The sequence below is a fragment of the Ornithorhynchus anatinus genome, chromosome 14 (assembly GCF_004115215.2).
Source record: "Ornithorhynchus anatinus isolate Pmale09 chromosome 14, mOrnAna1.pri.v4, whole genome shotgun sequence".
NCBI lineage: Eukaryota > Metazoa > Chordata > Mammalia > Monotremata > Ornithorhynchidae > Ornithorhynchus > Ornithorhynchus anatinus.
Window position 1 is genome coordinate 42050175 of NC_041741.1, and position 24507 is coordinate 42074681.

Consider the following 24507-nt stretch of genomic DNA (forward strand, 5'->3'; position numbering starts at 1 on the left):
CGTGAGGCCAGTAATTCATCTGGAAATCTCATTCCTCAAATCCACAGAGGAGTGGCTCGAAGAAGGGGAGACAAAGAAGACCTTTTGCCACGAGGAAAAACAGAAAAGAATTTGGAACATGAACTGCCGCACCCAAATCTCGCAGGTTTATTGCCAGAACGCTGCCGGCGGGGGGGGTGGGCGGGGGATACAGAGAGCTAGGACAGCACGTTGGGTGATCTGTAAATGGAGCACCCCTCCCATCAGGTACCAGGGCCGACTCGATAAGCAGTCTTTGGACTGGTGCAGAGACTGGGCTAGGTCTAGAGGAGTGCGATTATCTGGTTAATTTGGCAAGGCGGTTCAGACTAAAGGAGCAGCTTGTGACCCGGGAATTTTCCCAAGGGCTCATTTGCATGTGTGGAATTCTCACTGGAAGCAGCGGGGGGGGGGGGGGGGGCGGGGCGGGGAGCTGGTGTTTGAACCACCTTGCTGATTTATAAATCAAACCTGTTTAGCATCTCGACTCCCGGCCTCCCCTCCTAACCATCCCGGTGAAGTGCCCTAACGGCTACCTGACTGGGCCCATCTCAACACCACCGGCTAATTCACTTCCTTTATCCAAATGGGAAGTCAGTCATCTGGACTCCTTAAAGTTATCCAGCAGGCCTTCGTTTTACCCGCCCAACTAGCCGGATGGTTGGGTCTCTCCCGGGACCGTTGCCCAAAGGCTAAGTGGCCCGGTCGACGAGAGCGGGGATGGCGATGGGGCTGAGGACGGGAAGGGGAGCTTCTATCCTTCCGCGTTTCAGAGATCTGGGAACGCCGCGTGGGAAGTGGACGGCATTCCAGGGGCTACATATAATCTCAGGAACTCTCGGGGAGGAAGAACTGACAGCGGCGGTGGCGTTGAAAGATCATACATCTGCGTCGTGATAGCGGGGTCCCCCCCTCGCCCCCCACTGCGGTTTCTCAACAGTGATGGCACGCCTTCTCGCGAGCTCTGGACTCCTTTCCCACTGTTAGAATGAATCCCTCCTGCATTCCAGCTCACAGCTACTTCATGCACATTCCACCACGATCCAAAGGAAGACTAGTGGTGCATTTTGTGCGGATTTGCACAATAACTCCCTGCTCAGATATTTTCCACTTACAAATTGCAGCAACTTGAGACCGCCTTGCAGATAAGAACCAGGAATTTATAACACACTACTATTTTTTTCAAGCCAGTCTGCCCCATCCTTAGGCTACCGAGTTTATAACATCAGTAAGATAAATAAGACCGACACTCCTTATCACTGGCCTTCCACCATTGTACTCTAGGCCTTAAGCGACACTGATCGTGAGCTTCCGTTAGAAAGAAATGATCTGCCAGAATACCCTGTTTCAATTTGGGGATGAGGAGGGGCAGGGGAGAAAGATGTGCAAGGAGGAGAAGTGAAAAGCAGAGAAAATAATGAACTGGGAGGGCGGATCCAATTTACATGCATACATGCCAAGAATCAAAGGAGGAGCATGAGAGACAAGAATCCCAGACGTGACGTGTATGAGCATGAACACACAAAGAGCAGAGTCTTCACGGAAATGCGCCTCCCTCCCATTCTGATTGATATGCGCGAGGGGCTTGGGTCACGACCAAGGGCTGCCGGTCACAATGCAACTTCTGTATTCCCATTGAGAGTCAGTGATCTAACCGGGTTGGGGGAAATCGAGGCCCAGGCCGGTGTTCGAGGTCAGATGGAGGAGGAGACAACCCACGGTCTGTCACTCTTAGCAGGGACTGTCATTTAAGAAAGGGCCGTTGTTTGTTTTCTACAGAAGACTGCGGACCTTCTGCTAAAATAAATAATTCATTTCCTTACACAATACTTTGGTTGTTTCCTTTGGAGTAAAACCTGTTCGTAACAAATCCCAGGGGCAGGAGGGAGAAGGTTATTGTTCATGTATTCTGGCTCTGGGAAAACTCTCGCATCACCCTCTCCCTGGCCTTCCTGGGTTCCTTGGTTCTGTCTCACGAAAGCCAGGCACCGGGCGGTGAAGGGGATTAGGAAGAAAACCTGGGAGATGAGGCAAAGGACTAAACAACAACAAAAAATCTCATCACGTTCCAGCGATCCCTCACAACCACCGCTCCCACGGTAGGTATTATCCTCCCATATGTCCAGACAGATCGGGGCCAAGCTGAAGCAGGGTAGTGCTGCTTCGGGGGTGGGGGAGGCTTTGCCCCTCTTCAATTGGGGTGGGGAGGGCGGTGACGGGGCCTGGAGCCCATCTGCAAGCAGGAGACCCACCCACCAGCCTCTACATCCTCAGTGGGTGTTTTTATTGAAGGGTCTTTGTCTGTCTAGTCTTCCCTGCTACACTGTTTGCTTCTTGAGGTCAGGGGCTGTGAGAATTCCATCATCTGCCAATTCTGAGCGTCGCCATCTTGAAAAGCAGTGACTCCATGCCATGCCACCCGAAGTGAATTCCACAGACGCAGGACTCGCCCTCTAGGAGCTTAGGGTCTGGAACTTTTGCATGGCATAGGTTTAGCGAAAAGTGACAGTGATGACAGCGAGGTTTAGCAAATAATCTAGCAAATCAGGGAGAAGAGGTGCCGTCAGTATCAAAATCGATCTTCCTCCTAGACCGATCCGTTTCTGAAATAATCTTGGAATAGCTTTGCGTACCAGAAGATGAATGAGCCAAAGGGATACAGGGTGAGAATGACTGAGCCTCACCCACCCAAGGCAGAGGAGAATTTAGCTGCTCACACAGATCAGATTACAATTTCAACCAGGTAAACAGCAAAGAAAGCAGATCAAACTAACTTCCTTTCTTTGTATCCCGTGTGGGATGTGTCCTGGGATGGCGCTTGACTCACAGGGCAGGAAGCAATTGATCAGTACGCAGAGCTGAAAACGAGGGTATGATCTGGGTGAGGCCAAATCAAGGGGGCCCGTGTTCACCCTCAACGGGCGAGGGGACCCGCGGACATTTAGTCACCCTAAGGACCCCGCCCATCAGCGTTATTGCTTTTGAGCCTCCATCTGTCACCGTCAAACGGCGCTGACATCAGTGGTGGAGACCCTCAGAACCGGCCCCTCAAACCACAGTTGCATTGGCCAGCTTGGCGACAGGGATAAAGCTTCCCGTCTCACTGACCTGTTCCACTCGGATCTCCAGCTCTCCATTCGTCCTCTTTGCGTGGAAATACTTGGCCCTGTGAGAGAAGGGAGAAGGAGATGGTTAAATGAGGCTGTAATTTAGGGGTCTTCTCCGCCCTGCCGGGGCAACGGCACCGTCCTCCCACCTCTGAGTGACAGATCCCTCGTCAGTTTCCCTTATTTTCCCGTCCGCGAATACCACCGATGGATTGATGGAGAAACCAAAGGGGAGAGAGCAGAGAGAATGGCCTGGTGGATAGAGCACGAAGCTGGGAGTCGGAAGGATCTGGGTTCTTCTACTCCCAGTTCCGAGGCTCGGCTGCTCTGTGACCTTGGCCAGGCCACTTCACTTTCCTGGGCCTCAGTCACCTAGTCTGATTGAGACTGTGAGCCCCACAGGGGAAAGGGATTGTGTCCAACTTAATTATCTTGTATCAACCCCAGAACTTAGTACACTGCCCGGTACGTAGTATGTACTTCCCAAATGCCATTTAAAAGAAAAAAAAAGACCCCAGAATCAGGCCACTAAGTTGGTCAATCCATCAACCAGGACTCACGGAGTGGCTCCAGGGATGATCCCTGCTTGGATCAAGCCCGGCTCTAAGATCTAAGACGGGGGGGGCCAGGTCAGTCAGCCCAGAGCCGAACCTGGGTGGGCTTGGGTTGGGCTCAGAAGATGAAGTTGAACAGAAGTCTGGATACTTGGATAGAAAAAGAGTGAGGTAGAGAAGCAACGGAAGAAAGGAAAGGTAGGGGACTCCAGACTGCAACCTTCTTGTGGGCAGAGAACATTTCTGCCATTTCTGTTGTAGTGTGCTCTCCCTAATCACACAGTAAGCACTCAATAAATACGATCGGATGAATGAATACTATTGAATGAGTGAATGAATGCTCTGTATACGGCAAGTGCTCCCTAAATACCACTGATTGATTGACCGATGAAAGCGCAAGCTCGGCCATACTCTATGCCCGATCGGAGGGTCCCACGGGTCAATAGTGAATGCCCCGGGCGGGGCATTTGTGATGAACAGTGGAGAGAATTACCTGCATAAATCCTCCACTTCTGAACGGCAGAACGTGCCATAAAATCTCCGGCTCTGCTCCAACTTGGGGCCTGCAGCTGTCTCTCTTGTGTTTGCAGTTAATGGGAGCTGCACCGTGAAAGCTCCGTTAAACCAGGCGAGGCCACATCTCAGGGTGGTGGGGATTTGGCCGGGAGCAAATCGGCAGCCTCTCGGGCTGGGGAGGGTGGGTGGTGCTTCTCTGCCCCGAGGAACCAAACTCCGGAGCGCTCTGCTCATCCCTCCCCGGCCGTTCCTTGAAGGAAGCAGTAGTAGAAGTGGCATTTTGTGAGTGCTTTCATTGCGCAGGCCAACGCGCTAAGCGACGGGGAGAATGCGTAAGTGGGAATCGGACGCTATCCCTATCCCTTCGGAGGGGCTGCTCACAATCTAAAAGTGAAAAAGGGGGAGGGGAGGCTGGCAACAGACACAGAGGAGCAGTGTGGCCTAGCGGATAGAGCACAGGCCTGGGAGTCAGAAGGACCTGGGTTCTAATCCTGACTTCCACTAATGGTCTGCTGCGTGACCTTGGGCAGATCACTTAACCTCTCCGTGCCTCCGTTACGTCATCTGTAAAATGGCGATTAAGCTTGTGAGCCCCAGGTGGGGCAGGGACTGTGTCCAACCTGATTAGCGTGGCTTAGTGGAAAGAGCCCCTGCTTGGGAGTCAGAGGTCATGGGTGCTAATCCCCCCTCCGCCACTTGTCCGCCGGGTGACCTTGGGCAAGTCAGTTCACTTCTCTGGGCCTCAGTTACCTCATCTGTAAAATGGGGACTGAGTCTGGGAGCCCCACGTGGGACAGGGGCTGTGTTCAACCTCATATGCGGTATCTACCCCAGCGCTTAGTACGGTGCTTGGCACATAGTAAGCGCTTAACAAATACCACAGTTATCATTATTATTATTATTAGCTTGTATGTACCTAGCATTTAGCGCAATGCCTGGCATATAGTGAGCATATAACAAATGCCATAAAAAAGACACGTTAAGAAGAGATGAGGCAAAACGCTAAGAACAACACGGAGACCAAAAACAGAGGGGGAATTCAGCTTTTGCCACGGGGCGCTTCTAACCAGTTGGAAGGAAGCAGAGGAATGTGTCGGGTACCAACACCTGCTTAAAAAAGAGATTTGCTTAAGACAGAAGGAAGAACTTCCCCTCAGGGAGGATCATTAAAGTTCTGGAACAGGTTGCCGAGAGACAGTGTGGAATCTTCTTCCTCAGAAATCTTTCAAAACGATGTGTCCGGGCTGGCTCGCTTACCGTCTTTTCTGAACACATGGAATGCCACAGAATGTTTCTTCCGTGAAATGCCCTCAGGAGGTTCATGCTTCATATCAGTAGCGATAGGATTTCTGAACACCTACTGTGAGCATGCTGTACCAGTCACAATAATGATAATAATAATGGTATTTGCTAAGTGCTTACTCTAGATAGCAAGCACTGTTCTAAGCACCGGGCAGATACCAGCTAATTATGTCGGGACACAGTCCTCGTCCCACATTTGGCTCCCAGTCTTCATCCCCATTTTACAGATGAGGTAACAGAGGCACACAGATGTTAAGTGACTTGCCCAAGGACACGCAGCAGACAAGTGGTGGAGTCAGGATTAGAAGCCAGGTCCTTCTGACTCCCAGTCCTGTGCTCTATCCACTAGGCAATTGTAACATACCGAAGAATCAAGGGAGCAAATGGGTTCAAGGGTGAGACGGAAGACACAGATTAACCAACAGGGATATAAATGATAAACGTGGGACATAAGTTTTCAAGAACTCGGAGGCAGGTTAAGGAGAAGGTGGAGCTTAGGAGAGAAGCTGAGGGTAGGTACTTCGGTCCAGAAGAAATTTAAGGTGTCGGGGGGGGTCATTCGGAGAGCTGTCCCGAATGCAGGAGAAAACGCCGGGTTGCAGAGGAGGTGAGACGACAGGAGGAGATGTGGATTTTGGAGCCACCAGAATCACAGTGGGAGTTGAAATCCTGGAAACAGATGCGCATCCCAAGAGAGCTGAGTACAGTGAGAAGAGTAGAAGACACAGAACTTGTCGGTGAAATAGGTAGTATCACCCCCATTTTGCAGGTGAGGAAACTGAAGCTCAGAGAGATTAAATGATTTGTTTAAGGACGCACTGCGGGCCAGGCGCGGAGCCAGGACTAGAGAACTCAGATCACCTAACTCAAAGTTCCATGATCTTTCTACAAGGTCACAAAGGATGAAGAGCCAGCGGAGGAAATTGAAGACTGGCTGGAGATATAGGATGAAAATCAGGAGAGCATTGCTTCCATAGGAGATCCAGCACCCGCAGGAGACCCCTGCATCTCTCCTGGACCATAGAATACCTCTCCTCCCTTCTGTCTTTCCACCGCCCACCCCGCACGCTCCGCTCCTCCGCCGCCCACCTCCTCGCCGTCCCCCGTTCTCGCCCATCCCGCCGTCCACCCCCGGGCCACGTCCTCCCGCGGTCCCGGAACGCCCTCCCTCCTCACCTCGGCCAAACTGATTCTCTTCCCCTCTTCCAAACCCTTCTTAGAGCTCACCTCCTCCAAGAGGCCTTCCCAGACTGAGCTCTCCCTTTTCCCTCTGCTCCCTCTGCTCCCCCTCTACCCTCCCTTCACCTCCCCTCAGCTAAGCCCTCTTTTCCCCCTTTTTCCCTCTGCTCCTCCCCCTCTCCCTTCCCCTCCCCTCAGCACCGTACTCGTCTGCTCAACTGTATACATTTTCATTACCCTATTTATTTTGTTAATGAGATGTACATCACCCTGATTCTTTTTATTTGCTATTGTTTTAATGAGATGTTCATCCCCTTGATTCTATTTATTGCTATTGTTTTTGTCCGTCTCCCCCGATTTGACCGTAAGCCCATCAAAGGGCAGGGACTGTCTCTATCTGTTACCGATTTGTACATTCCAAGCGCTCTGTGTACAGTGCTCTGCACATAGTAAGCGCTCAATAAATATTATTGATTGAATGAATGAATCCCATTCCGGACTGTAATTCTGTATTCATAAGTGGGTCCAGTGGTAGAGTCAGGAAAATGGGGCCCTTCAAATGATGGAACCAATAATTCCAGCCTTCTTCTCAAGTTTCAGTACATCAGAGAGAGAATTCATCATAGAGGGATTTGTAAAACAATGGTCCATCCGGGATAGGGAAAAGCCCAGGAGAGAGGAGATATGGTGGAGGTGGGCGGGGAGAGAGAAAAGGAAGTTTGGGATTTATGAGGAAAGAGTTCTGAGATTTCTTTCACAGCTAAAGCCTTAGCGGAGGGAAGTGGAGAACTGAAGTCAACAGCATCCCTGTGGCAGAGAGAGGGACTTCCATAAATCAGTTCAGGTTTCTCCGGGAGCTGACTTTTTGCATTGAGAAGATGAAACTGTTCCTTTGAAGGACAGGGTTAAAACTTGCCCCAGTGCCTCAGCTAAAAGACCAATCACAAAAAGCAGAGTAGGGCTCAGGAAATTATAATAATAATAATGTTGATGGTGATAAGTACCTTTTATGCCCTTACTATGTGCCAAACGCTGGAGATACAAAACGACCAGTCTTTGAGGACAGAGTGGCTGAAGCTCTGAGCTTGAAGCTCCAAGAGAAGTAGGCTCCAGTGGCATCCAGAAGAGATCACAACTTTTGACCTGAACCAAGTCGTCCCTGGTGGAATCAGGCATAACTGGCTCTGGTTCCGAGGAGAGATTCCTCTGCAGCAGACGAATTATTTGGCTGGCGGTTGCCATAGGCCAATTCTTGGGTTTTAGGAATCAGTCCGTCGATTGTATTTACTGACTGCTCACTATGTACAGACCACTGTACTAAGGTTTTGGGAGAGTACCAAATAACGGTTGATAGACACATCCCCCGCCCACAAGGAGTTTACGGTTTAGAGGGGAAGACGGACATTAATATAAATAAATAAATGACAGATCTGTACTAAGCGCTGAGGGGTTGAGGGAGGGATGAATAAAGGGAGCAAATCCAAATGCAATTCAGGACCATGCTTATTCCATCCATGGACATTTTCAAAGCCCATGGGATAACTGGGTGGGGTGCACGGAACCCGGCTTGGTCCGGTGACCACAGACTGGTTGCTTTAAAGGCCACTTATCTGCCGTGTGTGTGACCTTGGGAAAATCACTTCACTTCTCGGTGCCTCACTGACTTCATCTGTAAAATGAGGATGAAGACTGGCAGCCCCACGAAGGACAGGGACTGTGTCCAACCTGATTAGCTTGTACCCCAGTGCTTAGCACAGTGCCTGGCCCACGGTAAGTGTTTAACAATTATGATTTTAAAAAAAAGGTCCGCTCCCCGAGAGCTCTCTGGAACTCGATTCTAGCTCTCTCTCACCTGGCTGGTAATAATTATTGTGGTATTTGCTAAGCACTTACTCTGTGCCAGGCACCTTTCTAAGCACCGGGGTAGATACAAGCTAATCAGGTTGGACACTGTCCGTGTCCCACCTGGGGCTCACAGTCGTAATCCCCATTTAAAAGATGAGGTACCTGAGGCACAGAGAAGTGAAGTGAACTGCCCCAAGTCACACAGCAGACACGGGGTAGAGCTAGGACAAGAACTCAGGACCTTCTGACTCCCAGGCCCGTGCTCCACCCACTAGGCCAAGCTGCTTCTCTGGGTCCCATCTCCGCTCTCCCGTGTCCCCGCTGTCCTTCCGGTGGTCCCTCCCCAGTGGCCCCGTGAGAAAAAAGGTATCTCAGTGGCCCCGGAGCTCATGTGTGAAATTGGATTTGTTGGGTCCTGGCTCCAGCCCTGCCCCAAAGAGAGGCACTCTGACCTGGGGAATAGCTCCCCGGGGCCCCGACTTCCCTCCTTCAATCTAAGTTTCGTCTGGTCTAATGATCCGGTTAATTTGGCATTTTTCCAGAAGACTGGTTCCCAAACTGCCGGCTCATGAATCATGCTACGCTAGCGTTTGCCGCCTCAGGAGCCGTACAAGGGTTCACTTGTAGATGGGAAATCTTTGCTTTTAGACTCCGACCCTTTGGACCGGATTTAAAAGTCAAATTTGTTAAGTGAGAGTAGCTCCCCCCCACTGTAAGGAACTCTCCCTCTAGGCTCTCTGCTAGGGAATCTGCTCTTGAACCATTGGGAGCTGGATGTTGCAGATGATCCTAAGCGTTGCCTCAGTCTCTCAGGAATCAGAAACCCTCAAGAGAGGATGAGAGCACAAGAGAAAAGTCGAGGAAGGATAATTAAAAAAAAAAAGAGAGAGAGTGAAGAGTGGGAGGGGAACAAGATAATGAGAGAGACCGAGAGAGAAAGAGGAGGAGGAGGAGGAGGAAAAAAAAAATCAGAGCTGAAAGAAGGTGATTAAAGCCCTCAAGCCATTTCCTCCGGTCATGGAACCCCCTGATTCCTTCAGCCTGGAATCAAGGGCAAAGCTCTCCCCCAAGAGTCCAGAGGGGGGAAAAAAAAAATGACATCGCTGCCTTCACGCCAAGATCCGGGCAGGAACGCGGCGAGGACTGGAGCCGTCAGGATTGGACAGACACGGGACCTCACGGAGAGGGGTCAGCCACTTGAAGAATTCCTCAAGTCGAAGGGCCCGGGGGCTTGGGTGCCACACAAGGCCCTCACTGTATGTCCGCATTGTCTCCTTGATAAAAGGGGCTGGGACTGGGATAAAGGAGTCTGTTTCCAGGCTACTGGCAAGTTAGCTGTACAATGCTGAGCTAACCCTCTCCCACCACTGACCGCACCGGGGCTCATCCATGGGGAGGGCAACAGGAAAGGAGAGGGCAAAGAGGGAAAGGGACGAATGGCCACGGGTGTGTCGGGAGTTGCTTCTAATAATAGGTGGCGGGCACGGAGGCGGGGGGATGCCCCTTTTAGGCCCGTTCATTCATACAAAACTCCGAGATGCTCAGGAGGATATGAAGGAAACCGTTGACTCCAGGTTGAGCCCTGTCTTGTGGCCTGTTCAGATACAGGACAAACTAACTATAATAATAATGACAGTAATATTAGCGAAGCGCTTACTACGCATCCAGCACATAGAGGATAATCAGGTTGGACACAGTCCCTGTCCTTCAAGGGACTCCTGGTCTAAGCGGGAGGGAGTACCGGTATCGAGTCCCCATTGTACAGATGAGGAAACTAAGGCCCAGAGAAATTAAGTGACTTGACCCAGGATATTCAGCAGGGAAGTGGCGAAGCTAAGATTAGAAGGCGGGTCTCCCGACACCCACTCCCGTGCTCGTGCGGTAGGCCGTGCTAGTTCCGGGAAGCCGCTTCCCATCGGAAGAACTCAACCGCCCGACAGACACAAGGGAAAAGAGAAGAAGCTCTGCCATTCAGTCTTTCCAGAGAATTTCATGGAGTGCCTGCGTGCAGAGCACTGTACTACATTCTGGGGAGAAGAGCGATGATGATAAATCCGACACAGATCCCACAGTTCCACCAGGAGGCCATTTTTTCCACCCTGTTTCACTGGGGGGCTCAGCCTGCATCCTAAAAAAAACTCCGTCGTCTTACTGCTTTTCCCAGAAAGGTTCTTGGAGGGGAGAAACTGAGCCTCAGAACACCCCGTCAAACATTTGTTACCTTCTTCGGTGAAGGAGGCACCTTGCTGGCGTCAAAGAGCTTTGGGGGCAGGGAATGGGTCTTGACGTGATACAGCGGGGAGAGACAGGAGGCTGGGAAATCAGCAGAAGGGAGACGCAGTAGTCAAGGTGCGATAGGATAATTTCTTGGACAGTGTGTCTATCAATTCAACTGCACTATACTCTCCCAAGAGCTTGGTACAAGGCTCCGCGCATAGTAAGCGCTCAGTAAATACCACCGATAGATTCGATCCTGGAAGCTCAGAGGCAGTTACGGGTGGGGGTGCTTATTCCCGCTCTCTCAGCCGGGGACCACACCGCTCCGTCCCGGACTTTCGACTCCTGACTTGGATCACGGCCTCGTGGTTTTCCTCTTCCCGAAGACCACCCAGGAGCCGCAGCTGGTGTAGAATGCGGCTGTTTGACTTCCGAGTGGTAAAGGTTTCTCCGGTGCCACGTGCCGACTGGCCGTTCGCTTTGAAGCGCGAGCCCCGTTCCTCGGTGGCCTGTGATGTTACCCTAGAGAGATTGCCTTCCTGCTCCTCAAGATGCCAAGCCGGAACAGCTGGGTGACCGCAGGAAGGCAAAGTGTTTTTCCAGGCAGGGCGTTGAATAGTAGAACCCCCTTCCCCAAACCCTACCTGCTCCAGTCCGGTGAGATATGCCTTATTCCTCTCCTCCCAGAGCCGACTTTTGCTTAGGAGCATCCTCAGCTTAAAAAAAAAACCCCCGTTTTTGGTGTTTTAAATAGGATTTCTAACATCAGCGGTCATCTGGGGAGCTTTAACTTTGTCCTCATCCCACTGGTCCAGAGCCACTGCTGTCTCCTTAAGGGAAATAGAGCCATTAAATTCCTCCAAATTTTGCAGCAGGAAGAGAATTTCCAGAGGTGGGAATCTTTTCCTCCTGGATGAGGTCATGGATCCCGTGCTTGGCTGTGGCAAAGTAACATGGAGTCCTGCCACTCCGCTTCCCTCGTGTTCCGTCGTGTGGCTGTGGGTGTCTGGAATCCTTGGCAGTGGGGTTACACGGGAATGTGAGGTGGGGCAGGATTGGCTTGGTCCTTACATCCTGAGGCCAACTGCTAAGGGAAGACTGCCCGGAGGCACCCGGGAAGTGGGCTGGAAAGGGACAGGGTGAGGTCCTGCTCACAGGGCTTCGGCGTCAAGTTTCAGGCTCTGGGGGACCCAAAGTGTCCCGGAGACCCCCCCCCCTACATTCGTCAGAGCCAATCCCAGGCCAGATGCCCTACCCCACAAGAGAACAGGGGAGAGAAAACACCCTTCTTCCCTCCCTCTCAGACGGTGTCTGATGTGATTATTTTGCCTCGGCCCCTGCGCTTGGCTTATAGCTCGCGCTCAATATCGTTCTCGTTCTCCTTCTTTTGCCCTAAAGCCAGAGTTGCTTGCCAGATCTGTCAGCTGAGGTAGAAGACGCTGCAAATTGAGCTCTGGGTCACATCAGGCCATGGCGCGTGGCTCAGTGGAAAGAGCACGGGCTTTGGAGTCAGAGGTCGTGAGTTCGAATCCCAGCTCCGCCACTTGTCAGCTGCGTGACTGTGGGCAAGTCACTTCACTTCTCTGGGCCTCGGTTACCTCATCTGGAAAATGGGGATGAAGACTGTGGGCCCCATGTCTCCCCCAGCGCTTAGAACAGTGCTCTGCACATAGTAAGCGCTTGACAGATACCAACATTATCATCATCATTATGGCGCTGGGACTTGCGAGAATGAATCCGTCGAGGTCTCCGGCCTAACTGAGCTGGCACGGGCAGCACTGGCTTCACTCCTCTGCTGGGCCTTCACCCTCAGGACCCTGCAAGCAGCTTCCCCCCTCTCCCTGCACGGGGCCTACCCTTCCCACTTCACCCCTCGCTCCCGACCAGGAGGAAGGAGTCAGACACGGAGAAGCCAGGCCAAAGGGGAGGGAGCTGTGGAAAAGTTTCAACATGCACTGCCCCTTTCATTGCCTCTCCAAAAAGTTATAAAAAAAAAAAATGGGGGGCAGAGGAGAAGAGAGAGAAGGTAACAATAGGTCATTGTTCAGATGGAATAGTGGACATTCCGGGAACGGTGCCATGGGTGAGGTAACAAGAGGGCGGTCGGCATTCCAGAACATCCTGGCTCTTTGGGGAAAGAGGAAAGAAGGAGCTGTGCTAAGGCATGGAAAAGCAGGCTGGGGCAAGAACTTCCTTAATAGCTCAGATGGCACCACCCCTTCCCTCACTCTGGCAGTGGCTTCTATTTTGATTATTTAGATATTCACTTTCTGGGTTCAATTTAGAAATCGTAACTTTAGGCACCAGGGCTGGGTTTGGGCCCTTAACACCATATGCGCCTATACTATTAAGTACTGAGAAGCAGCGTGGCCCGGTGGGTGGACGTGAGCCTAGGAGTCAAAGGATCTGGGTTCTAATTCCAGTTCTGCCACTTGTCGGCTGTGTGACCTTGGAGTAGCCACTTAACTCCTCCACGCCTCAGCTGCCTCATCTGTAAAATGGGAATTAGAATTGTGAGCCCCCTGTGGGACAGGGACTGTGTCCAACCTGATCAGCTTGGGGCAACCTGAGCGCTTAAAACAGTGCCTGGCACATAGTTAATGCTTAAGACCACAGTTATTTTCATTATTATTTACTCCTCTAGCATGTGTTGGGGGGAACACATGGAAAATTCAGAGATTTCATATAAATAGCTCAATGTTTTCTCAAAGATTATTCGTGCGCCTGAATTTTAGGCAGAGAGGAGAGGGAGATGAGCAAGGATGAAGTCTTAAGCTGCAAAGTAGTCTCCACTTTCTAAAACGGTATTAGCGGGACCACAGAGGAAGACTAGCAAGGGCGCTCCTTGGTCGGGGAACCGAGTGGGTAATAAATCCTGGTTCCCTTAAACTTGCCTGAGTGAAGGGAAGAGGCACACGCCATATGGAGGTGCCATTGAAGTGGAGGGTGGTAGAATGCAGGTCCCAGCTCCCGTCAGCAGCTCTCCTCCCCTCAGCCCTCCTCCAGGTCACCACTTCCATTCGAGAGAGAGGTGTAGTCCTAGTTGGCATCAGTAACCTCCCCCTTCGGTCCCGTGGGGGTGACATAATGTCTTGGGGATAAGGGCGGTGGCTGGGGAGAAGCTTGTTACAGAGCAGCGCCTTGGTCTTAGCCACGTCAATATGGCGGCAAGAGAATCTGAACAGGAGCCGGAGCAGAGAAACCAATCGGTGGTCTCTGATTGGGAAGAAACAACCCAATCCCAGACGACCAGAACCCGATCGCTGACAGAGTGGGCTGAGAGAGCGGCCCCAACCACCAGACCCCAAACGCAAACTCTTGGTTCTAAGAGATGGGGAACAGAGTAATATCGTTCACCGGGTTTCATTTTCGATCCAGGGCTGTCCACCCTTTAATAATGTCGGTATCTGTTCAGCGCTTACTATGCGCAGAGCACTGTTCTAAGCGCTGGGGGAGATACAGGGGAATCAGGTCGTCCCACGTGAGGCTCACGGTTAATCCCCATTTTACAGATGAGGTGACTGAGGCACAGAGAAGTGAAGTGACTCGCCCACGGTCACACAGCTGACAAGCGGCAGAGCCGGGAGTCAAACCCATGACCTCTGACTCGGCAGCCCAGGCTCTTTCCACCGATAAGCGGTGTGGTATTTGTTAAGTGTTTACTACGAGCCAAGGACCGTACTAAGCACCGGGGTAAATACAAGATGAGTCCGGCAGACATAGTTCCTAAACCACATGGGACGCGCAGTTGAAGTAGGAGGAAGAACAGGTAGCGAATCCCCACTTCATAGATGAGGAAACTGAAGCACAGAGAAACTGTGACTTGCCCAAAGCCATACAGCCCCACGTGGGACAACCTGATTCCCCTGTGTCTACCCCAGCGCTTAGAACGGTGCTCGGCACATAGTAAGCGCTTAACAAATACCAACATTATTATTATTATTACAGCCGACAAGTGCAATTGAAACCCAGGTCCTCTAACTTCCAGACCTGATCCCTTCCCACTAGGCCACCCTGCCTCTCACACCTTATTCTCTTGAACGGATCTTTAAATGATGTTTTATAAATTATTCATTCACACTGGTGTTTGTCTCCCCGTCTAGATATGGGCGGGGAAAGTGCTACTCCTGCGGCACTTTCCCAAGCGCTCAGTACAGCGCACATTGTAAGCACTCAGGAAATGATTTATTGATTGAAAACGGAAGCGCTGGGGCTAGAGGAATTTACTTCTCGGAAAATTTCTTCTTCTAGAAGGAACATTTGAACTAAATGCCTGAACAGCGAAGCGACGGGGCCCACAAGGGAGCAGCGCATGGCCAGCGAAAGAAGGCAGTGTGGTGTAGACCTGCCACCTGCTGGTGTCTAATGGGACCCGGGAATGTGTTCTGACTGGTTCTTACTGGGCCGCACTTGGAGGATTCTGGCCCCCAGACTAAGGGGCCAACAACTGAGCCGAAGACAGAGTGCAGCTCTTTGGAAACGTCATGACGTAGGGCACCCGGGGCTGCTTTCAAAAGAGAAAAGTCAGCACCACACAAGGGAGCTGGCCTGGTTTTTGACCAACCACGAGATGGGAGAGAAAAAGGAGAGAGGTCGAGAGCAGAGGTGGCACAGATGAGGAGAGCTGGGGGGACACTGAATTCTGCGGCTCGCAGAGCTGTGCGTCTTCTGACGAAGCTCCCGAACGTTTAGTACAGCGGTCGGAGAGCAGTACGCACCCGGTAAATACCGCCGGCTCAGGGGAATGTAAGCCCGTCAAAGGGCAGGGACTGTATCTGTTACCGATTCGTCCGTTCCAAGCGCTTAGTACGGTGCTCTGCACGTAGTAAGCGCTCAATAAATACTATTGAATGAATGAGAAAAGGGAAATTTGGGTTAAGTGACGAGCTGACCATTTCAGGTCCACACTGTTATAACAGCATTAGGAGAGAGGTGGGACGATATTTAATTCCGAAGGTCCTCGGCCTAGCCCTCCCCGTGGTAGTCAAAGAGAAGTCAGAAAGGCCACTGGATTCTCCTTTCCTGCAGTTCTCTCCATCAGCCTACTGATTCCCTCATGCTCCAGTGGCACTTTTTTAATCGAGGAAAGCTGCATTCAAAACCAACACACCAAGCTGCCACTTTTCTCCCTCCTCCATGTCTCACACACGCACCTCCACCCTAAACCTTAGACGTTTGGCTAGAGAGGACAAAGCATATATCACATCACAGCCGAATTAACCGAAGTGAGTTTGGAAACAGTCTAACCGCAGCCGCTGTCACAAGCTTCTCATCAGTTTCGCGGAGAAAATCGGGGAAATCATAACGACGGCCGTTCCAAGCAAGAACAGTAATACGCTGAACCGCAAGTTAAGGGATAAAATCACACTGGGGCCACAAGATTGGCTCAAGGGATACTTGTAACGTGGGAAAAACTGGGTTCTACAGGCCACATCAAGGCTGATGTTGAGAAATTTGATGCTGTTGTCCCGGAGTCTGTTTACTTTGTATTTAATTGGCTCTAGATGGGCTCTAATCCTTTCCTGCCATAAAGATAAGGGTCATTGAAAGTACTACTCACTAATCCCAGCCCCAGATAACCGGTACACAACCCCCCTTCTTTAAACCAGTCCTCCTTCCGGATTTTCCAACTTGCCTCTTTTGGCTTGAGCTAAAGCTGCCAAGAATTCCAAGAAAGCTTTTCCAAGCCCAGGTTTCCTGGGGGAGGTTTCAGGCTTGGTGCTCAAATTCAGAGAGATCAGTGGCCCAAGGTTTCAGCATCTCTGACTCTGGGGGTTCCTACCCAGCCCTGGTGACATTGTTTGAACTAGGGGATCCTACCCCAACACCCCCAGTTGGCTTACCAATCTGTGTGGGCATCATCCACTACCAACAGGATCTTAGGTTTCTGAGGTATGGGTGCCGGGCTTCCCGCTGGTTCCGACAGCCCCGAGGTGGCTTGTGCGGTCTGTTTCATGGCGCTCGAGAATGAGCTGAAGAGACTGGGCCCCGAGGAGGATGAAGACGGTGTGGTAGGGCCCTGAAGATGCCTCCTCTCAGTTGCCGGGGAAACCGGAGAGCTGGTGGAGCTGTCGGGACGTTGCAGGTCCATCATGTAGCCATTGGGCAAGTTGGCCACGAAGCTGCTGTCCGACAGACGTCGTCTGAGGAAATTCATGATGGGGAGTCTCAGATAGGAGCAACGCGTTCAGAGGGCTGTGGAGAAGCTCCAGGAAATGCTGGATCCTGCTTCGGGTTAGCTCCACAGGGGACTTCCTTTTATTTCGGGTTCCAGCTATATTTTCTTTCCTGTTGAAAGGGAAAAGAGAAAGCACACCTTCACATTCAGATCCACGTGAAGAGTTTCATGCTGGGACAAGCCACCCTGGCTTTGAGGAGAGTTACCATCCTGTTTATTGGATGGGGAGAGAAGTCACTGAAAGGCAGCAGATGAAGGAAAGCTTGTTAGAGAGCGGTTTCTCGGGGGGTGCCTTTTTCTGTCACCCTCTGTCCGCTTTCTGTCCTTTCAGGGAGACTCTTGGGGAGTTTATCTTTCTTCTTCCAAGAGATGATCTAATTAGGTAGCCTGTAAATAGTATTTCCATGCACTGGGACCTCCGTGTCAGATTGGCTTATAATTTCTGGTGAGCTACTCTTCGCTGCTTATGTCTCACACGGAATTCTTGGAATTGAAAGTCAAGTGATGCAAGCAAAATTAATGAGGGCCCTGAAGAGTCCACAACATTAGGGCTGCTTTATCAATGAATGGTACTTAATGAGTGCTCACTGTGTGCACAGAGCTGTACTAAGCGCTAGGGAGAATACAATGTCCCGGAGTTGTTCATAGACGCAATTTCATTGGAAATAAATGTGTCCCATCGTAACGATGGTGTTTGTTAAGAGCTTACCACGTGTCAACCACTGTTCTAAACGCTGGGGTAGATACAAGGTAATCAGGTTGTCCCACTGTCTTCCTCCCTATTTTACAGATGAGGTAACTGAGGCACAGAGAAGTTAAATGACCTGCCCAAAGTCACACAGCTGACCAGTGGTGGAGCCGGGGTTAGAACCCACGACCTCTGTCTCCCAACCTCGGGCTTTTTCTACTGAGCCACACTGCTTCTCATCATCCCACCCTGGCATCTCTGAGTGGCAATCGCATGGATTCACGCTCGCCCCGTCACCTTCTCTGCCACCTCCTGCCCCCACAGTGCCGCCCCCAATCCCTGCTCTTTATATTCCTCTTTAAACTTCACTCTCCTTTCCACTAGTGCTTGAAAAGTTTTTTTCCAGAGTACCCATGGACCCACTTCAGCCCACACCGCCAACACCCAGAAACCTCTAAAAACGTCTCCCCCTCTCGAGGCACCTCTATCTCAATTCTTGTCCTCCTGGCCTGGTGCCATTCAAAAGATTATTTTCTGAAACTTGTTCATCACTGTGGTTGACCACTACCCTGGTGTGTCATCTCTGGAACAGTTGCTATTATCATCATCAACTGCTGTCGAGTCATTTCCAATTCATGGCTACTCTATGAATATATTTTCTCCAGAACGCCCTGTCTTCTGCCTTAATCTGTAACCTAACAGTTCTCCCGTTATATTTGTTATGGTCTCTATCCATCTAGATGCTGCTCTGCCTCTTCCATGTTTTCCCTGGATTTTTCCTAGCATTAGTGTCTTCTCCAGAGAATTAGTCCTCCTGATTATGTGTCCCAAATATGCTAATCTAAGTCGAGTCCTGTGGTTTTCCAAAGAGCACTTTGCCTTAATTTGCTCCAAAATCCATTTTTTTGTGTTATGTTTTTTGGGCAGTCCATGCCATTTCACAAAAGCCTTCTCCAACACCACATTTCAAATAATCGATGCTCTTTCTATCCTGTTTTAGGGGTTGGGCAATACCAATCCCCTCCCAGATCCCTTCTCCTGACCAGCCTGCTCACATACACCCAAAGAAGTTTTCCATCACTCCTAAGAAAGGTTCCGTCTACTTTCCCCAAATGATGAAGTCTCCAAGGCACTAACATACCTAGACTTGTAAACTCATTATGGACGGGGAACATGTCTGCTAATTCTCTTGAACTGTACACTCCCAAGAGCTTAGAACAGTGCTGTGCACCTAGTAAGCGCTCAATAAATACCATTGACTGTTTGAGGCAAGGCCTTAGAAACTGTTATTCAATTCAAAGGACTCTTACGATATCGACCACAAGAGGGAAGCAATGGCCAAACAAAAATCAGGATTTACACTTTTGCAAATATTGCATAAAACAGAGATTCCCACAGTTACCTGGAGGAAAGCCACGGGTTCAAAGTTCACATAAAATCCAATAAATCAAATATACATTTATTGATAACCCCAGCATACTTCTTTTCAGCAGATATACAGGCTGCTGCTGATAGAAATAAATCAATCATCTATTGAGCACTTAGTGTGCAGAACACTGTACTAAACGGTGGGGAGAGCACAATACAACAAAGTCGATAGACACGTTCCCTGCGCACAGTGAGCTTGCAGTATAAAGTGGAAGACATATTAATATTAATAAATGACGGATAGGTACGTAATTGCTGCGGGGTTGAGGGAGGGGTGAATAAAGGGTGCAAATGCAGGGGTGACAAAGAAGATAATGGGAGAAGAGGAAATGAGGGCTTAATCAGGGAAGGCCATTGGGAAGAGATGTGCTTTTAATAAGGTTCTGTCATGGAGAGAGCGCCCATCCGTCGGAAATGAAGAGGGAGGACATTCCAGGCCAGAGGTAGGAGGTGGGCGAGAGATCGGCGGTGAGATAGATGAGATTGAGGTACAGTGAGTAGGTTGGCGTTAGGGGAGCCAAGTGTGTGGGCTGGGTTGCAGAAGGCAAGCACGGCGCTTGGCACATAGTAAGCGCTTAACCAATGCCATCATCATCATCGTCAAAATAGTGAGGCAAGGTAGGAGAGGGCTTTAAAGTCAGTGGTAAAGATGATTCTGTTTAATATGGCGGTGGATGGGCAACCACTGGAGGTTTGAGGAGTAGAGAAACACGGTTTTGTAGAAAAAAATAGTATCAATATTTTAAGCATTTTTCTCCTACTTAAGCACGTTAAACTAAATCACTGTTATATTTTTACAGTTGCTTGAAGTCTAAACACGTGCCATTATGGGCCACATTTGCCCTGCCGGCTTCACTTTGAGCATCTCTGGCATAAACAGTACTAATAATGACATCTAATGAGCTACCACTTGGATCAAAGCACTATACTAAGCACTCGGAGCTGAGTTCAACCCAAAGTATTTACACATGCCCTACCCACAATTAATCAATGGTATTTATTGAGTGCTTACTCTGTGAAGAACACGGTACTTAACACTTGGAGCTTATATTCTAATGTGGGTGGGGGAGGAGATGTGAAGGGTGCCGCTCTCTAATTGTTAAGTGACAAAATATGTAGCATTTCGGCACATTCATCTGAAAACAACCCGAAAGTACAGAGGCGGCCAGAGTCTTCCCAAGACAGCCTGGAAATTCTGTTTCAGAAAAGCCACTAGACTTCCAGTTGTTCTACAATTTTAGACAGGCCCTACCCTATTTACCAGTCACCTCTTTTAGCCCTCCACTAGCCACCCCTACCAACTTCCCTTCTCTTACGAGAACGCTGAGAAACGCACTCAGGGATTCCCTCTCAGATATTCCCCTAAATCAATCAATCGGTCGTATATATCGAATGCTTACTGTGCGCAGAGCGCTGTACTAAGCACTTGGGAGAGTACAACACCACAGAGTTGGTAGATACTTCCCCGCCCACAATGAACTTAGAGTGTAGAGGGACAAGTTTACAGTCGAGAGGGACCTAAACCCTAAATGAAGAGAGAAAAGAAAGAAGAGTTTCCTTTGGGCTCCCTGTCTGATTTTCATTAAGCCCGCTGTATGATTTCTTCTAGGTCTTCGATCCGTGGTCCAAACCTATCTGTGAGTGGGAGTATTTCTTGGTCATTACTTCACAAGCGTGACTATTCCAAGTCCTCTATAATAATAACGTTGGTATTCGTTAAGCGCTTACTATGTGCCGAGCACTGTTCTAAGCGCTGGGGTAGATAGAGGGTAATCAGGTTGTCCCATGTGAGGCTCACAGTCTCCATCCCCATTTTACAGATGAGGGAACTGAGGCACAGAGAAGTTGAGTGACTTGCCCACAGTCACACAGCTGATGCTATATAGACTGTGAGCCCCATGTAGAGCCCGATTATCTTGTATCTACACCGGTTTTTAGTACAGTGCTTGATACTTAAGTAAGCACTTAAATACCACAATTAGTAGCAGTAGTAGTACCAGCCACGAGTGTATAGTTCATTCATTCATTCAAAAGTATTTATTGAGCGCTTAGCATGTGCAGAGCACTGTACTAAGCGCTTGGAATGTACAAATCGGTAACAGATAGAGACGGTCCCTGCCCTTTGACGGGCTCACGGTCTAATCGGGGGAGACGGACAGACGAGAACGATGGCAATAAATAGAATCGAGGGGAAAGAACATCTCATTAAAACAATAGCAAATAAATAGAATCAAGGTGATGTACATCTCATTAACAAAATAAATAGGGTAACGAAGATATATACAGTTGAGCGGACGAGCACGGTGCTGAGGGGAGGGGAAGGGAGAGGGGGAGGAGCAGAGGGAAAGGGGGGAAAAGAGGGCTTGGCTGAGGGGAGGTGGCGGGGGGTAGAGGGAGCAGAGGGAAAAGAGGAGCTCAGTCTGGGAAGGCCTCTTGGAGGAGGTGAGCTGTAAGTAGGGTTTTGAAGAGGGGAAGAGAATGAGTTTGGCGGAGGTGAGGAGGGAGCGAAAAGGTCTGATCTTCCCAAAGTTTCTGTTCAAGAAGAACCAACACTTCTTATTCATCGCTTCCAGGCTGGAGCGGCTGATGTCATCATCTCCCTAAAGTGAACAGCTCAGTGGTCTCATCTTTGCTCTTCACAAAGTCTTTAAAATATTTGGTCTGCCCACTTTGCATACATCATATGCCAGTTGTTTGTTCCCTCTAGACTATAAGCTCCCTGTGGGCAGGAAATATCTTCCAACTCTGTCGTACTGTACTCTCCCTAGTGCTTATTACAGTGCTCTATCTAAAATAAGTGCTCAGTACATATCCCTGATTGAGTCTCTTCAAATAACCCATCCAGCAAAGCTATGTTCTAATAAGCATGACTTCAGTCCTGGTGAGATGACTGAATTTTCAATCCCTCACTTCTTTTTTTTATGGTTATTGTTAAGAGTTTACTTGGTGCCAGGCACTATACTAAGCACTGGGGTAGATATAAGATAATCAGGTTGGACACAGTCCATGTCCCACATGGGGCTCATGGTCTTAATCACCGTTTTACAGATGAGGTAACTGAGTCACAGAGAAGTAAAGTGACTTGCCCAAGGTCACACAGCGGACAAATGGCGGAGCCTGGGATGAGAACCTAGATCCTTCGGACTCCCAGGCCCGTGCTCCATCTTCTCATTGCTCATTTCTCCTGATCCTATCTAGACACAAGGTCGTAGACGATGCTGAAAAAATTTCTTGATTAGCCCGAATTATCTCTGGGGTGAGTCCAGGTGTCACATATTTAGCCATATTTAGTAGTAGCAGGGCATCTATTGTGTGTGCAAAGCACTGAACTAAGCACTGGGAAAGAATGCATGGATGAGAATTAGAGAAGCAGCATGGCCTAGGGGAAAGAGCATGGCACGGGAGACAGAGGACGTGGGTTCTAATCCCGGCTCCGCCACCTGTCTGCTGTGTGATCTTGGGCAAGTCATTTCACTTCTATGTACCGCAGTTACCTCATCTGTAAAATGAGGATTGACTCCTCCTCCTTCCAATTTAGACTGTGAACCTCAGGTGAGGCAACCTGATTATCTTGTTTCTACCCCAGATATTAGAAAAAGCGCGAGACACACAGTCAGCACTTAAGTACTACTCCAAAAAAAAAAAAAAAAAAATAGTCTCTGGCCCTCCAGGCGGGGTTCACGGTCTAAGAATAAGAAACGTTGGACAGCACGTCAGTTTTGCATCAGATTAATGGTATTTGAGGTCAGAACACCGTACCAAGGGCTTGGGAGAGTACGATAGGGTTGGTAGACGCGATCGTTGATATTTATGGAGTGCTTTCTACTTACATAACACTGTAATAAAAGCTTGGGGGATTGCAGTACAACGGAGTTGGTAGACTCAATCCCTGCCACAGGACTGTACATTATACAGTGCTATCGGTGGATCGACGCGAAGCTGAAGTAGACCAGGCTGCCCTTTGCTTGTACAATTGTACGGCCTGTAACTCGCAGATGGGGAAAGGTTTGGATAGGACATTAAAAGGGCATCAAGTCTGACAAGTAGACTAGCATCTTGCAGTAGCCATAAGACCCGGCGAATGCCCACGTTTGTCTGGGCACCGGAAAACGTGGACATCGAAGGGGATTTTCTTCACCGATCAGAAACTAGAGTGTTGGATAATTGACAGTCACTGAAACCAGTTTTTCACCAGTTTAAAAACTAGCAGTCACAGTTCCCACTGTGCCAAAACACTGGTTACAGTACCCGCTACACATTAAGCCCAGAGCGAGGCGGAGAAATCACAGAAAGGCTAAATAAAGCTAAAGAAAAAGCTCAACTTGCAAGGAAAAGTCAAACCCATCCACTGAGAGACAGTTCAATTTCCACATCACACAATTGCTCCCACACCTCCTCTCCAGTTCGCTCCTCAGGGGAAGAGTTGCTTAAAAGCTGCATTCTCCGCTTTGAAGAGTTCGGGTCTGCTTGTGCAGATTTTTTTTCTATCTGATGTTTGAGTCCCTTGTCACTGGTGTTGCTGTCTTTTCCCCAGGATCAATTTTTGATTTCGCATTAGGGCTTCGGCCCGAGTCAGGTACAATTTAGAAAGCTAACCATAACCTTCTCACCTACCTCATCTCTCACACTCCCTCCCCCTGCAAATCTTCGCTACTGCCCCACAGAGACCTCCGCTCTCTCGATCCCATCCGTCTTTCCAATAGCATCTCTCCTCACCTCGCCGCCCTGTCCTCTCTTCCCACTCTCGACGATCGGGTCTCCGCTCTCAACTCCATCCTCTCTACTCATCTCGACTCTCTCGCCCCCCTTTCCCTCCGCCGCTCTCGCTCCACTAACCCACAGCCCTGGATCACCTCCTCCGTCCGCCTCCTGCGCTCCTATGCTCGAGCTGCCGAGCGCTGCTGGCGAAAGTCCAAGCACCGAGCCGACCTCACACACTTGAAATTTATCCTTTCCTGCCTTAACTCTGCCCTCTCCTCCGCCAGGCAAAGCTTCTTCTCCTCCCTCATCGACACCCATGCCCGTCACCCCCGCCGATTGTTCCGGACCTTTAACTCTCTCCTTAGGCCCCCTGTTCCTCCCCCTCCCCCATCTCTCACCCCCAATGATCTGGCCACCTATTTCCTCACGAAAATCAACACGATCAGGTCTGAGCTCCCCAAAGTCACCCCTCCGCCTCTCCCCTCCCCCCCCACCGACCCCCTCCCCTACTTTCCCATCCTTCCCTGCAGTATCCTCAGAAGAGATCTCCTCCCTCCTCGCAAGCGCCACCCCCTCCACCTGCGCCTCGGACCCCATTCCCTCTCACCTTCTTAAAACCATCGCCCCTGCCCTCCTCCCTTCCTTAACTTCTATTTTTAATCACTCAATCTCCAAGGGCTCCTTCCCCTCTGCCTTCAAACATGTCCACGTCTCCCCCATCCTAAAAAAACCCGCTCTTGACCCCACTTCCCCCTCCAGTTATCGTCCTATCTC

At 50.0% G+C, this 24507-nt stretch overlaps 1 protein-coding gene across 2 annotated transcripts in view; it reads right to left on the reverse strand.

Moving 5' to 3' along the window:
• SYN3 (synapsin III) overlaps positions 1-24507 on the reverse strand; it is a 337780-nt gene that overhangs the window by 289593 nt on the left and 23680 nt on the right. Inside the window, exons 2-3 of one of the 2 annotated variants that reach the window (XM_029078852.2) lie at positions 16582-17026; positions 3127-3184 (exon numbers count right to left, since the gene is read on the reverse strand). In XM_029078852.2, the coding sequence (XP_028934685.1) occupies positions 3127-3184; positions 16582-16895 (372 nt within the window). In that variant the 5' untranslated portion in view covers positions 16896-17026. Of the gene's footprint in view, positions 1-3126; positions 3185-11382; positions 11469-16581; positions 17027-24507 lie in introns of those variants that run through there. The other variant, XM_029078855.2, reaches the window with a different exon arrangement.